We start from the raw sequence: 14,390 nt of genomic DNA on the forward strand, positions 1-14,390 counted from the left end.
AGCCAGATATTTCTTAGTTAGCACAATGTGGTTTACATAATGCTTTTACTTATTTAATGGATTCACCTTTCTGAGAAAACCAGTGACCCTGGCTCTGTAACGTTTTTAGCACAGAACACTGTTCGAAGCTCTCGAAATGTCAGCGCTTGGCTCTTAGTGAACTGTCTACTCAGAATCACAGTCTTAACATTTACGTACCTTTGGGAAGAGGTTAGTTATTTTACTAATGGCCTGAAGGAATCTGTCAAAATCTGGTCTGCTTCTTCTTAGGTTTTTTGTTTTTTTTTGTTTTTTTTTGTTTTTTTAGTTTTTTTTCCTAGTGAAAATTTTATCTTGTTTTTCTGGGTGTTTTTGGCTGCGCCATGAGGCTTTGCGGAATCTTAGTTCCCTGACCAGGGATCACACCTGGGCCCCGGCAGTGAAAGTGCCGAGTTCTAACCACTGGACCGCCAGGGAATTCCCTCTTGTTTTTCTTAAAATGAAATTAAAAGGAAAGACATTACCAATGCATTTTTAAATCTTTTCACTTAATGGCGATTAGTAGGTTTATTTATAAAATGTCTTAGAATACAGAGGATTTTGTTTATTTCTAGGGATTTTTAGAGTTTTTAAATTCTTATATCTGAATGTTGTGGGGAGAACCTTTTAGGATTGTCAAAGCTTTTTAGTTTTCTACTTCCCCAGTGGCCTTCCATTTCTGTTGACATGAATTGTTAGTAAACAACAGATGTCAGTCACTGTGAAACAGGATTTTCTTGGATGTACTCCATTGTATTTATTTTTCAAATTAGGACCTTGCTTTAGGTAGCCACTACAAATAAAGAGATTGAAGAAAAAATAGTCATTTGGAAGGAGTAGACTAGATGGAAGAAGCGGATGACATGCAGAGGGGGAGAAGGCATTCCTGGTCCTTTAAAAGATGGCCTTGAGCCTGGCTTTAGACCCTAACAACTTTCTGGTGTCATTTGTCAGGACTTAAATATCCTTTAAAAAATTTTATGAATTAAAAAAAATCATAGCAAACAACTGAAGAATAGTTTTAAAGGAAAATTTTAAAATTCACGTTTAAATTCTGTTCCCTTCATTTAATTGTTTCCATTTTTTTATATACTTCATCATTTTCCTATGTGCACACATATTTTTACATGAACATAGTCACAATATAGGAGTAGTTTTATGTTTTTCTTTTCATGTTATATGTAACATTTTGCTTATCATAGTCTTTATAGTCACATAGTTTTAATATTTAGTACTTAAATTACTTAGTACATCTTATTTTCTTAATAATTCTATTGATATTCTAAGTCTGCATTCCTCTTGAGTATAGTGGGTAGGTAATGGTGTAGGGAACAACTTAATGTATATTGTTTTGTCTTTTCTTCATAATTTTATTAGGAATGGGATTATTCCGTTCAGAGCATATGACTGTTTATATGGCGTTTTAATGTTGTTGCCTATATGTAACTTTAAAAAATCTGTTCTCCACCTTGATCCATGACAGTGAAAAAGAAGGACGAGATAGAAAAAAAGACAAGCAGCATTTGAAAAGGAAAAAAGAATCTGATTTACCGTCAGCAATTCTTCAAACTAGTGGTGTTTCTGAATTTACTAAAAAGAGAAGCAAACTAGTACTACCTGCCCCTCAGGTAATCTGATAAAAGCAGGTTTTTCATTGTATGAACTCATATGCTTATCATTTATCCAGCAATTTTTTTTTTTTTTTTTTTGCTGTATGCGGGCCTCTCACTGTTGTGGTCTCTCCCATTGCGGAGCACAGGCTCCGGACGCACAGCCTCAGCGGCCATGGCTCACGGGCCCAGCCGCTCCGCGGCATGTGGGATCTTCCCGCACCGGGGCACAAACCTGTGTCCCCTGCATCGGCAGGCGGACTCTTCAACCACTGCGCCACCAGGGAAGCCCCTATCCAGCAAATGTTTGTGGGCCTACGTGCCAGGCTTTTGCTGGGTGCTTGGTACCTTTAAGAAATATCAGGCCTTGAACTGCTCATATGATGGTTTAGTAAGTGATTGTCAGCTCTTAGCAATTTTTCAGTAGGCTAGGGCTCCAGACCTCTTTTTTGTAGCTGATTAAGGTGGTATTTGGCCTTGTGGACTTCAGGCCACTTTCTTTTAGGGAATGTTTTGTCGTGTCACACCTTCTCTTTTTGAGACAGTAGCTGTGAAAATCAACATGGGAGTTGTGGAGAAGAGAAAATTCATTCAGCTCATCATAGGTACTGTTCCTTTGAATTATAGTTGGTCAGAAACATGGAGATTTTGAATAAGCTCTTGTTTTGTTTTGACGAGTACAGCTCTGTAGAATTGGACAGTTAAATGGAGCAAGGGGTGGATTTAGGAGGCTTGAACAGCTTCTTTCCGCAAATGAGTGCCCTGGCTGCATCAATACAAAATTCTTGGGCATAAACATAAAATAATTTTGTTAGATGCTGTTATTTGTAGTAGTGATATTTCTTAAACTGAGATTTTGCCTGTAATTTTTCTTTAGTTCTTAGGATACTTAGTTTGGTAAAATTACAAGGATAACACCTTTTGATTTTCTTAGGGATCTTGTGGCTTTGTGGACTCTGTGTGATATTTTAATTGTTTTTTAGTACCCACCCTCCCCCCAATTGATAAATGGTTTTGTATAATCACTATTATTTTATGTTCTTGATTTATAAATATTTTGGTTTGAAGGGATTTCAGTATGGAAATACTGAAAAGGGATTTCAGTATGGAAATACTGAAAAGGAATTTCAGTATTTGCAGCTTGATTCTATGTCACATATGGAATTCCGCCCCACCCCCCACATTAAATAGGGAAGACTTTTAAAAACTTTATTATGGAAATTTTCAAACCCACAAAAAGTAAAGAGAGTGCTACAACGAGCCCCTGTGTACTCATCACACAGCTTCAGCAGTTCATCTTCTGGAATGTGGAAGTTTTAAGCTGTGTTATTCTCGGTTAAAATATTGCTACTGTGATAACTGTGTCTTTAGATTTCAGATGCAGAACTCCAGGAAGTTGTAAAAGTAGGCCAAGCAAGTGAAATTGCACGTCAAACTGCTGAGGAATCTGGCATAACAAACTCGGCTTCCAGTACTCTCTTGTCTGAGTACAATGTCACCAACAACAGCATCGCTCTGAGAACACCACGAACACCAGCTTCCCAGGACAGAATTCTGCAGGTAGGCTGCCATATGGTAGAGTGAGCCTTGCACTTTGTTTATTGTCCTTAAAAGTATTATAAAGCAGAACACTAAATGGTTTGGTGTAGTGTGTTTTAGGGTAAGCAGTTTGAAACAGTCCTGAATGCATAGCTGCTAGAGATTTCTGTAGTAGGGAAGCTAAATCCTGTCAGTAAAGCATAGCATTTAAAAATTTCACATTGCCAAGCAGTCCTGGAAGAAAAATCAAACACGTGTAGTCAGTAATTTTTAAAACTTCCTTGTGATTCTGTACTTAGCTTGGCATAGACTGCCTTCAGTACTATTTCCCTCTCTCTTCTTAGCACATAGGGTGTACAGCTCTGAGTGTTCTTTAGGGTGTCTGCATGCCAGAGAATAGACAAACCTAACAATACTACTGAGTCTTTTAGCACTCTTACATCTCAATTTTCTAATAGTCAAATATAATTTTAAGGTACTGATTCAGGAGTCAAATAGTCCTGCAAGGCTTTGTAAGAAAAACAGTGCCCCTCATTGCTTGCTCTCTAAAGGCACGAGTGATAGCTCTTTGTTTTTACCACCTTACTGCTAAGACACTTGTTACATTTTGGTTTTATTTTCAGTTTTAGGCATTTTTCCACCAAGGATTTGAACATCTGGCGCTCTCACACCTTCTGCCTCTACTGTGCATACACACTCTTTCCATTTTCCCATCTTCCATTATAGTTAATCATAATTTTGGTTAGCTCCATATTTATGGTTTACCTTATGACTACGTAAACTGCATTCATTCGCTACGTAAACTGTGGGTCAAACTGCGCTTGACCCACAAAATGCCTTATAATTACTCTACAGTATTTTGTTTTTCTTTGAATTAATACTTGTTTTATTTAGTTGCTAAATTTTCTGATTACTTAGCACAAATTCAGTTCTGGACTTTATACTAACTGTAAATCTCCTGTAATCTGGTCACATTTTAGGTATTCTTACCTTTTTCAACACTTGAAGTCGTTCCCAGAACTTCTGAATGTTCTAGTCTGGACTGATTACTCTTTAGACCTTGTTACAGCTTGTTCTCTTGCTTTCCCTTCACTGACCCTAGAAAGTCCCTTGGGTCTCCTCTTTCTTGGCTCCCATGTCTCTGGCTTTTTTGGTTGACTCCCTTGTTGGTGAAGTGTATCTGTCAGTAGCTTTCTGGGGAAGGTTTCATGGGAGATGGAATTTTAAAGACCTTGAATATCTGTAAATTACTGTCCTATCCTCTTATCTGATTGATAGTACAACAGGGTATAAAATTCCAGATTGAAAGGGTTTTTGTTCACAGTTTTGAAGGCAGTGCTCCAGTGTCTTCTGGCTTTCATTGTTGCTATTGATACGTCCTGTGCCATTCAGGTGGTTAATAGGAAACCTGGTTTTTTTCTTTCTCTGGAAGCTTATATGATCTTCTCTTTTTCACATGTGTGTTTCTTGATGTGGGTCTATTTTTAACCACTGTGCTAGGTACTTGGTGGGTCTTTTAATTCCGTAGACTTATGGCCTTCAATTCTGGGAAGTTATTTTGAAAATTAAAAAATTTCCTCCTTTTCATTAATTTATTTTGCTACTTATTACTCTCTGGTTTTCTGTCTTGATTGACTTTGATTTCATTGCTAGGAGATTTTCTGAATTTTATCTTTTTAAAAAATTTCTACTGTCATATTTTTAATTGCTAAGAGCTCTTTTTTAAATGTGTTCAATTTTTAAACATCTAGTTTAATTAATACCTTTTTATTCCTCTGAGGCTATTAATGATGGTTTTGCTTTGTTTTTATAAGTTTTCTTTTTCCTGCACAGTCTTTAAGTTTCGTTTGTTTTGTTCTCTATCTTTCATATTGGATATTTCCTCAAATATCTTTTGATCTTGTTCTTTGCCTATATCTAGGGAATAAGGGTAGGGCAATTAAAAGCTGACTAGACACTCCTTGGGTGCGGGTAGGTCCCCTTCACTCCAGAGTTTCCTGTGGGCTGAACTGGCTGGGATGTTTTATTGGGGAGATTTCTTTTAAAATTGTTTTACTTTTAAAATGTATTTATTTATTTATTGAAGTATAGCTGACTTACAATATTGAATGTTTCAGGTGTAGAACATAGTGGTTTGATATTTTTATAGATTATACCCCATATAAAGTTGCTGTAAAATATTGGCTGTATTTCCTGTGCTATACATTACATCCCTATAACTTATTTCTTAGGGAATTATTTATTTATTTATGTATTTATATATATATATATTGATTGATTGATTGGCTGCGTTGGGTCTTCGTTGCTGCGATGGGCTTTCTCTAGTTGCATTGAGTTGGGGGGCTACTCTTCATTGCGGTGCGCAGGCTTCTCATTGCGGTGGCTTCTCTTGTTGTGGATCATGGGCTCTCGGTGCGCAGGCTTCAGTAGTTGTGGCTCGCGGGCTCTAGGGCGCAGGCTCAGCAGTTGTGGCACGTGGGCTTAGTTGCTCCGCGGCATGTGGGATCTTCCCGGGCCAGGGCTCGAACCCGTGTCCCCTGCATTGGCAGGCAGATTCTTAACCACTGCACTACCAGGGAAGCCCTATTCCAGAACTTCTGACATGCTAATGTTAGATTGACAGAAGGAATGGAAGTATTGAAATCTGCGACAGCTCAGTATTCATTTTCTCTCTTGGTTTTCATTGAGAAAAATGTTAAGAATTCTTCCTGTTTCAAGATTTGTGTAGTAGGACCAGAAGAGAGGAATTTACTCTCCTGTCTAAACTGTTAAAACATGCTTCTTTACCTTCTTGTTAATCAGGAAGCCCAAAACCTCATGGCTCTGACCAACGTGGACACCCCATTAAAAGGTGGACTTAACACCCCTTTGCACGAGAGTGACTTCTCAGGTGTGACTCCACAGCGGCAGGTTGTACAGACTCCAAACACGGTTCTTTCTACCCCATTCAGGTATTGTAAATAAATAACTGTTTTCTGCTTTAGAAAAACTTGAATCCGAGGACTTGGACAACATGTTTGCTTTAGAAATGCTGGCAGAGAATGGAAATAAGTGTTTAAGTTGCTTTTTGATTTCTCCTCACTCATAGTAGGAAATAACATTATAGTATCCAGGAAATAGTCAAATACCAAATGGAGCTTCCTTTTTTTTTCAGGGTTTCTGGTACTATCACCTCGTTTCTGAATACTTTTAATCTGATTTAAAAGAGCAGATCAATACATTGTTAATGATGATTTGGTGAATTTTATAAAAATTCTAAGCCGTTTTATGTATGTATTACTGTTGCTTTTCCCCCAACATTTTATTATGAAAATTTCTAACATTGAGAGAGGTTGAAAGAATGGCAAAGCAAGCATCCATATACTCACCACCCAATTCTCCAGTTAATATTTTACAGTGTTTGCTTTAATCACATATCGGTCCATCAGTCTATTTTTAATACATTTCCAAGTAAGTTGCAGGTATTAGTCCATTTCACCCTAAACACTTCCTCATTGTGTATATCATTAACTAGAGTTCAGAGTTCAGTATTTGTTTATACTTCTTTTGTTTCAAGCTACTTTTTTTTTTTTTAAATAAATTTTTATTTATGTATTTATTTTTGGCTGCGTTGGGTCTTCATTGCTGCTTACAGGCTTCCTCTCGTTGCGGCGAGAGGGGACTACTCTTTGTTGCGGTGCACGGGCTTCTCATTGCAGTGGCTTCTCTTGTTGCAGAGCAAGGGCTCTAGGCCCACAGGCTTCAGTAGTTGTGGCACACGGGTTTAGTTGCTCCGCGGCATGCGGGATCTTCCCGGACCAGGGCTCGAACCCGTGTCCCCTGCATTGGCAGGTGGATTCTTAATCAATGCACCACCGGGGAAGTCCCATAAGCTATGGTTTTTAAAGAAGAATTTTTAAGATACAAACATTATAGAAGCAATTTGTATTAAAATGGAATTTGATCTTTTAAGGTTAGAAATATTTAGGGTTTACTTTTGATTTTAAAATATATCCTCCTACTGCTTGTTAAGTATATGAAGACTGTTATAATTGCACATGACAGCAGGATCAAGAAACATTGGCACCCAAAACCTTATATAATATTTAATTGCAAGGCTTGCAGGAGAGCTTTATCCCTCTTTCCCCATGGGTGTCTCATTTCTCAACTAGATTGTAAGCTCATTGTGGGCAGGGACCATGTCTTATATGGTAACACCTCACCTCACCTCTGGGAACAGCTCTCTGGCAGCACCACCTGTCTGGAACACAGCCAAGATACAGGAAGTAATCAACCAAAAAAAAAAAAAAGGCTTTGAACAATTAAACTATAAGGTGCAAAGTCTATGGTTTTTATTCCTAAGAGAGTTTCTTAGACCTAACTCAGAGCTATTCATATTTAGATGTGATTCTAAAAGCCTGGTGTTTGGTTTCCAAACAAAATGTAGAGGGAGGAAGTACTTTAAGTATGCACATCTATGATGATGATGATGTGATAGCCAACAGCTACAGGCAGGGAGGAGACAAATGATAAGTTGAAGATACTGAACTCAAAAGGAGTCATTTGGGATCTTGAGTGTGGTGGCCAACCTCTCTGCCCACTGTGTGTCCTCAGCCACCCTGATGTGTCAAGAAAAGGTTGTGAGATTTCCCTGGTGGCACAGTGGTTAAGAATCCGCCTGCCAGTGCAGGGGACATGGATTTGATCCCTGGTCCAGGAAGATCCCACAAGCCGCGGAGCAACTAAGCCCGTGCGGCACAACTACTGAGCCTGCACTCTAGAGCCCGCAAGCCACAACTACTGAGCCCACGTGCCAGAACTACTGAAGCCTGTGTGCCTAGAGCCCGTGCTCTACAACAAGAGAAGCCACCTCAACTAGAGAAAGCTCGCGCACAGCAACGAAGACCCAATGCAACCAAAAATAAATAAATAAAAATAAATAAGTTTATTAAAAAAAAGGTTGAAAAATGTTTGGTGGACCTAGTTATTAATAAGGTAAGAAAATATCAGATGTAATGACTTTATTTGAAGTCATTAAAATAAATATACTGTGTGTAAATACTGAGTTAGCTGAACCAAACCTTTATTTTAACCTAGCGGTCTCACTAAAAACCAGGTAGGGAGATGGAATTTCTGGAATCTTTATTTCTTTTCTGTTTTCCTTGTAAAATAATTTATGTGAAAAACATATGAAAGCATGATCCAAATAAAATTGGCACTTTTCATTAATTGGAATTTCTGTCTTTCTAGAACTCCTTCTCATGGATCTGAAGGGCTGACTCCCCGGAGTGGGACAACTCCCAAACCAGTTATTAACTCCACCCCGGGTAGAACGCCTCTTCGAGACAAGTTAAACATTAATCCCGAGGATGGAATGGCAGACTACAGTGATCCCTCTTATGTGAAGCAGATGGTACCTGTCAATTCCCTTTTAGTATTCTTTTTTTTTAATATAAATCCGATTCTTTTTTAAAAAAAATTAATTAATTAATTAATTAAATTTTGGCTGTGTTGGGTCTTCGTTTCTGTGCGCGGGCTTTCTCTAGTAGCGGCGAGCGGGGGCCACTCTTCATCACGGTGCGCGGGCCTCTCACTGTCGCGGCCTCTCTTGTTGCAGAGCACAGGCTCCAGACACGCAGTCTCAGTAGTTGTGGCTCACGGGCTTTGTTGCTCCGCGGCATGTGGGATCTTCCCAGACCAGAGCTCGAACCCGTGTCCCCTGCATTGGCAGGCAGACTCTCAACCACTGTGCCACCAGGGAAGCCCTCCTTTTAGTATTCTTTAAAAAAATTAAAAAAAAAAAAATCTCATGGGTACCAAATTAAAATTGTTCCCCTTGTCAGTGCATATGACATATACCTTAAGATTCTGTACACCTGTGGACACCAGAAAAGGAACATGATTTGTAGGGTTTGAGAAGGGAAATCTTGTGGTCTTATTGCTTACCTTTTCTTATTCTTAATATATTTTTCAGTAATGATTATGCTGATAGTAATGCTCCTTATATCTTTTGTGATTTTTAATTTTTATCATTTACTAATTAATACTTTACCTTCTTGAATGGTACATTTAATTTTTTTTTCCTAGTTCTTTAAAATGTTTTGAGTTTCGAATGCCTCATAAATTAGATTTTGAACATTGATTCCTCTGTGTTTGTTACACTTTTTAGAAGGACAGTCTAGATCTCAAAGCCACATTAATTTGATGTTTGTTGCTAACCTTAGTGAAGTTTTCTTTTGTATGTTTTGCAAGGTGATGTAGAAAGCTAATTATACAAGTTATAGTTTTGTTTCTGCTCGTTATTGCTTTTATTACGTCACTGTTGAGCCTTCTTATTTACGCCACAGAAGATCATTGTGAGATTTTTAAAAAAAATGAGTTCCAATGATGGTCTGCTTCTGTTTTACAAATTAATTCTACCTTCATGTATAGTTTTGGTTAGTTGAGAATTTTTTTTAGTGCCCAAATTGATATCAGGTAATGCCAACTCTGAGTGGCTACATAAGAATTAAACAAATGAAGAATCTACTGTGTGCAAAGCATGGATCTGGACACTTCAGGGAATCTAAAGTTGAGTAAAGGTGTCCTTTGTCTTCAAGAAGTTTATGCTCTGGAGAGATTGGCAGTACTAAACCAAGTCCAGAAATAATTGTAGTATATGAATAAAATAAGCCCTTTGAGGAAAACCAACATGCTTAGGCTGGCCAAAGAAATAATCACGTTTGTTGGCTGGGTACTAGGAAAACCTTCATTGAGGAGGTATGCTCAGGGGAGGGTTGGGGGCTGTCCCAGATGAAGGCCATAACATGAGTGAGCCTGGAGCATGTTTGCATCATAGCAGCTCATCTGGTCCTTCCACCTAGCATACGTGTAATGGAGGAGTGGGGAATGAGAGAAGTGAGCTGAGGATGGACTGGGGAAAAACTACCAGGCACTTTCTCTTGGGAAGTATGAACTGTTTTCTTTGGCTTGCATATTATCTAGTATTTGCATGGAAAAGAAACACACACAAATTTAGGCATCTTTTCAGGTTAAGTTTTATTAGTCCAAGGACAAATTTACCTTTGAACTTGTTCTTTTCATTTGCTGTTAAACTTCAGAAATCCTTAAATGGAAATCCTAAAGGACTTTTTTTTTTTTTTTTTTTTTTTTTTTTTGCCCCTTCAGAGATAATTCTCAAACCTTCTGTTAGATTATGCCAGACTAAATTTGTTGACCACAAATCAAAGTTTGTGAGTGGTCTTTTTTTTGTTTTAAAGGTTTCATTTTTTTCATAAATTTATTTATTTAATTAATTTATTTATTTTTGTTGCGTTGGGTCTTCGTTACTGCACGCGGGCTTTTCTCTAGTTGCGGTTAGCAGGGGCTACTCTTCGTTTTGGTGTGCGGGCTTCTCATTGCAGTGGCTTCTCTTGTTGCAGAGCACAGGCTCTAGGCGCACAGGTTTCAGTAGCTGTGGCTTGTGGGCTCTAGAGCGCAGGCTCAGTAGTTGCGGCACACGGGCATAGTTGCTCTGTGGCATGTGGGACCTTCCCAGACCAGGGCTCGAACCCATGTCCCCTGCATTGGCAGGCGGATTCTTAACCACTGTGCCACCAGGGAAGCCCTATGGTTAGTCTTAAGGTAGGGAAGAAATGGAGATAGAAATTAAACAAAATCTTGTTTCAACTCTGAAGTTAGGGGTCATTTTTCTAGAATTAAAATTAGGCTAATTACTTTTTAGAAACTCTTACACAATATTAGTTGCATATTTTAATGTGTATGAATTGAGAGGGACCAATTTTTTTCTACAGGAAAGAGAATCTCGTGAACACCTCCGTTTAGGGTTGTTGGGCCTTCCTGCCCCTAAGAATGACTTTGAAATTGTTCTACCAGAAAATGCCGAGAAGGAACTGGAAGACCGTGAAATAGATGATACTTACATTGAAGATGCTGCTGATGTGGATGCACGGAAGCAGGTGGGTGATGACTGTTACATGTCTCAAGATCTCTACTTAAAAGTGTTTTCAGTATTAAAAAAAATTACACTGAAGAAAATTACTTACATCATTAATAATATTCACTCACATAATTCATAATATACTTAGAATATCTTGATAGGTATTCTTAAAATGTATAATTATATGGATACCCATTTAAATATCCTCTGTCAAATTCATTAAGTTTCTTTAAAATACATATAAGTAGTCTTTTAGACATTGCTTTCACTCTAGCCAAGAAAAGATATTATTATCAGTCTTAAAAACAAGTACATCTTGGATTGGTTGAGTAAGTGGTTTTTTGTCAGTGTAAACTAATAAAAAATGTGGCTTTGGATATGTAGCGTGAGTCAGAATAAAATTAGTAACACCTTGTACTACTATATCTTCTAGTTAATTACTTTCTCATTTGCCCGTAACAACCAGGTGGTGTAAGTAGGATAGGTGTCAGCTTCGTTTTAGAAATGAGGAAACAGGCTCAGGTGAATTAAGTTAACTTTCTCAGGTCTTGTGGCTGGAAACTGGTGAAACTTGAACTAAAACTGAGATCATGTGACCCACTTCAGGCATTCTTGCTGCAGTCCATTTCAGGATGGTTTTAGAAATTGAATAATTTTCCGGGGTTGGAGTGAGAATGGCATCAATGGAAATCATTTTAGAGGGAAACCACATGAATGTGCTTTTGGGTGGGGAATAGATGATAATACTTTATGTGTTTAGTTCTCTTAGCTATTTTGAGTTACATTTACTCTCAGAACTGGTTTGAAGTTCTAATGTGTTAACCCACATTATTCATAATTTAAGAATCGGGAAACAACACATTCATTGGCTGGCTTTTTAAATTAAAAATCAGTAGCTTTTGAGGTGGAAGGGAAAGGTTGTGTTGCAGGAGGGATAATTGGAAGCATCCCCTGTACATTTAGGATTTGATTTAGACAAGAAAAGAATGATTATCTGATGGAGGGAGCCATGTAAATCTGGAGAATGCTCCTGGTAGACGTTGGAAGTTCTTAGTTTCTACTGTAACAGGAGAATGAATAGGCTGATTAATTTTAGTGGCCTTATATTGCCTTTCTACAAACTTAACACAGATTCCTACAGCTTTAGCTCTTGAACATACATATTCTTATAGACTAAAGTGTTTTCAGCTTTACTGAAATGTGTCAAATACTGTATAGCTGCAAAAATGGTTTTTAAAATAATTTTTTAGGCCATACGAGATGCCGAGCGTGTAAAGGAAATGAAACGAATGCACAAAGCTGTCCAGAAAGATCTGCCAAGACCATCAGAAGTAAGTATTAGAATTTCTGGCTGAGGAAGTTTTAAGTTTCTTTTTATGTGATTGATGTTTTTTATATTGTAAAGTCTATAAAACGACATTTTATCTACTTTCTGGAATATAGTAAAACAGTTCCCAGATCCAGTCTTTGAAATGCTTCACTGGTACAAATACGAATTTTAAAAATAAATTGATTGATTGATTGATTGATTAGCTGCATTGGGTCTTCGCTGCCGCATGCGGGCTTTCTCTAGCTGCAGCTAGCGGGGGCTACTCTTCGTTGTGGTGTGCTGGCTTCTCATTGTGGTGGCTTCTCTTGTTGTGGAGCACGGGCTCTAGGAGTGCAGGCTTCAGTAGTTGTGGCTTGCAGGCTCTGGAGCCACAGGTTCAGGAGTTGTGGTGCATGGGCTTAGTTGCTCTGTGGCCTGTGGGATCTTCCTGGACCAGGGCTCGAACCTGTGTCCCCTACATTGGCAGGCGGATTCTTAACCACTGAGCCGCCAGAGAAGTCCCCAAGTAAGAATTTTGAAGAAAAAAAAGAAAATAATTTCTTTTGAAAATGTAAAACTGCTTTAGGCATACATCGGAGATATTGCAGGTTTGGTTCCAGGCCACTGTAGTAAATAGAATGTCGTGTAATAAAGCGAGTCACACAAATTGTTTGGTTTCCTTGTGCATGTAAAAGTTATGTTTACACTAAACTGTAGTCTTTTAAGTGTGTAGTAGTAGTAAGTCTAAAAAAAAGTACATAACTTAATTGAAGACTACTTGATAGCTAAAAAATGCTAATTATCATCTAAGTTTCTGAGCCTGAGTTGTAATCTTTTTCCAGTAGTAACATTAAAGATCACAGCTCACCATAACAAATAGAATAGTAATGAAAAGTTTGAAATATTGCAAGAATTACCAAAATGTGACACAGACACAAAATGAGCAAATGCTGTTGGAAAAATGCTGCCAATAGACTTGCTCAACGCAGGGTTGCCACAGACTTCCAGTCTGTAAAAAAAAAAACACACTACCTGCAAATCACAATAAAGTGAAGCCCAGTAAAATAAGGTGTGCCTGTATTTAATTCATGCTAGTAGAACTAATAACATTAGTATGTTGCAGTGACATGTTTAATAATTGTACTTGTTTTAAAATTTTAGGTAAATGAAACTATTCTAAGACCCTTAAATGTAGAACCACCTCTGACAGATTTACAGAAAAGTGAAGAACTAATCAAAAAAGAAATGATCACAATGCTTCATTATGACCTTCTACATCACCCTTATGAACCATCTGGAAATAAAAAAGGAAAAACTGTAGGATTTGGTACCAATAATGCAGAGCACATTGCCTATCTGGAACATAACACTTATGAAAAGTTTTCCAAAGAAGAGCTGAAAAAGGTATCATTGAATATTTGTCTCAAGATTTAAGTACTTGTTAGATACCATGTATCATGGACAAACATTAACATATTTTCCCTTTTTGATGTTCATAAGCAACTGAAATATATGGTTAAGAGATAAATATTCATGTTAAGTGTTATGCAAAGGACATACCACCCCCCCACCCCTTCCCATGTTCAGTGGCAGGCCTTTATCAGATAAACACTGGCTTTGATGGCAGGGTGTTCTTGTCTCATGGGTGTATGCCTGATTGATAGTTGCTACAGTTGCTATTTTCTGTGTTTAATTCTGCTGTCTCTGAATAGGGTGGAATGCCTTTAATACTTAAACCTCACTTACTTAGAATACTATGAAAAAACAAGAATATATTAAAAATATTTACAGATTAAATCTTTCACCTATTCACAGAAAGGAAATAGTCACTGAATTCATTCCCCTGACATGATTTCCCCCTACGCTTTTGGATAAGGAAATAAATGTTTTCTTGTGTAAAGTCTGTCCTGCCTCTTCCTCCCATATGCATTTTATTCTTTCTGCTTTGACAGAGCAAACAGCTGTGATTTTGACTAGAAATCTGTACAGTGGCATA

At 37.9% G+C, this 14,390-nt stretch overlaps 1 protein-coding gene across 1 annotated transcript in view; it reads left to right on the top strand.

Annotated features, from left to right (window-relative positions):
- Window positions 1-14,390, top strand: part of CDC5L (cell division cycle 5 like) — a 44,358-nt gene that overhangs the window by 12,802 nt on the left and 17,166 nt on the right. Inside the window, exons 7-13 of the mRNA XM_024121840.3 lie at window positions 1,502-1,646; window positions 3,000-3,188; window positions 5,970-6,118; window positions 8,397-8,559; window positions 10,940-11,104; window positions 12,336-12,416; window positions 13,556-13,798. Of these exons, the coding sequence (XP_023977608.1) occupies window positions 1,502-1,646; window positions 3,000-3,188; window positions 5,970-6,118; window positions 8,397-8,559; window positions 10,940-11,104; window positions 12,336-12,416; window positions 13,556-13,798 (1,135 nt within the window). The remainder of the gene's footprint in view (window positions 1-1,501; window positions 1,647-2,999; window positions 3,189-5,969; window positions 6,119-8,396; window positions 8,560-10,939; window positions 11,105-12,335; window positions 12,417-13,555; window positions 13,799-14,390) is intronic.

Source organism: Physeter macrocephalus, chromosome 18 (assembly GCF_002837175.3).
Source record: "Physeter macrocephalus isolate SW-GA chromosome 18, ASM283717v5, whole genome shotgun sequence".
Classification (NCBI taxonomy): Eukaryota; Metazoa; Chordata; class Mammalia; order Artiodactyla; family Physeteridae; genus Physeter; species Physeter macrocephalus.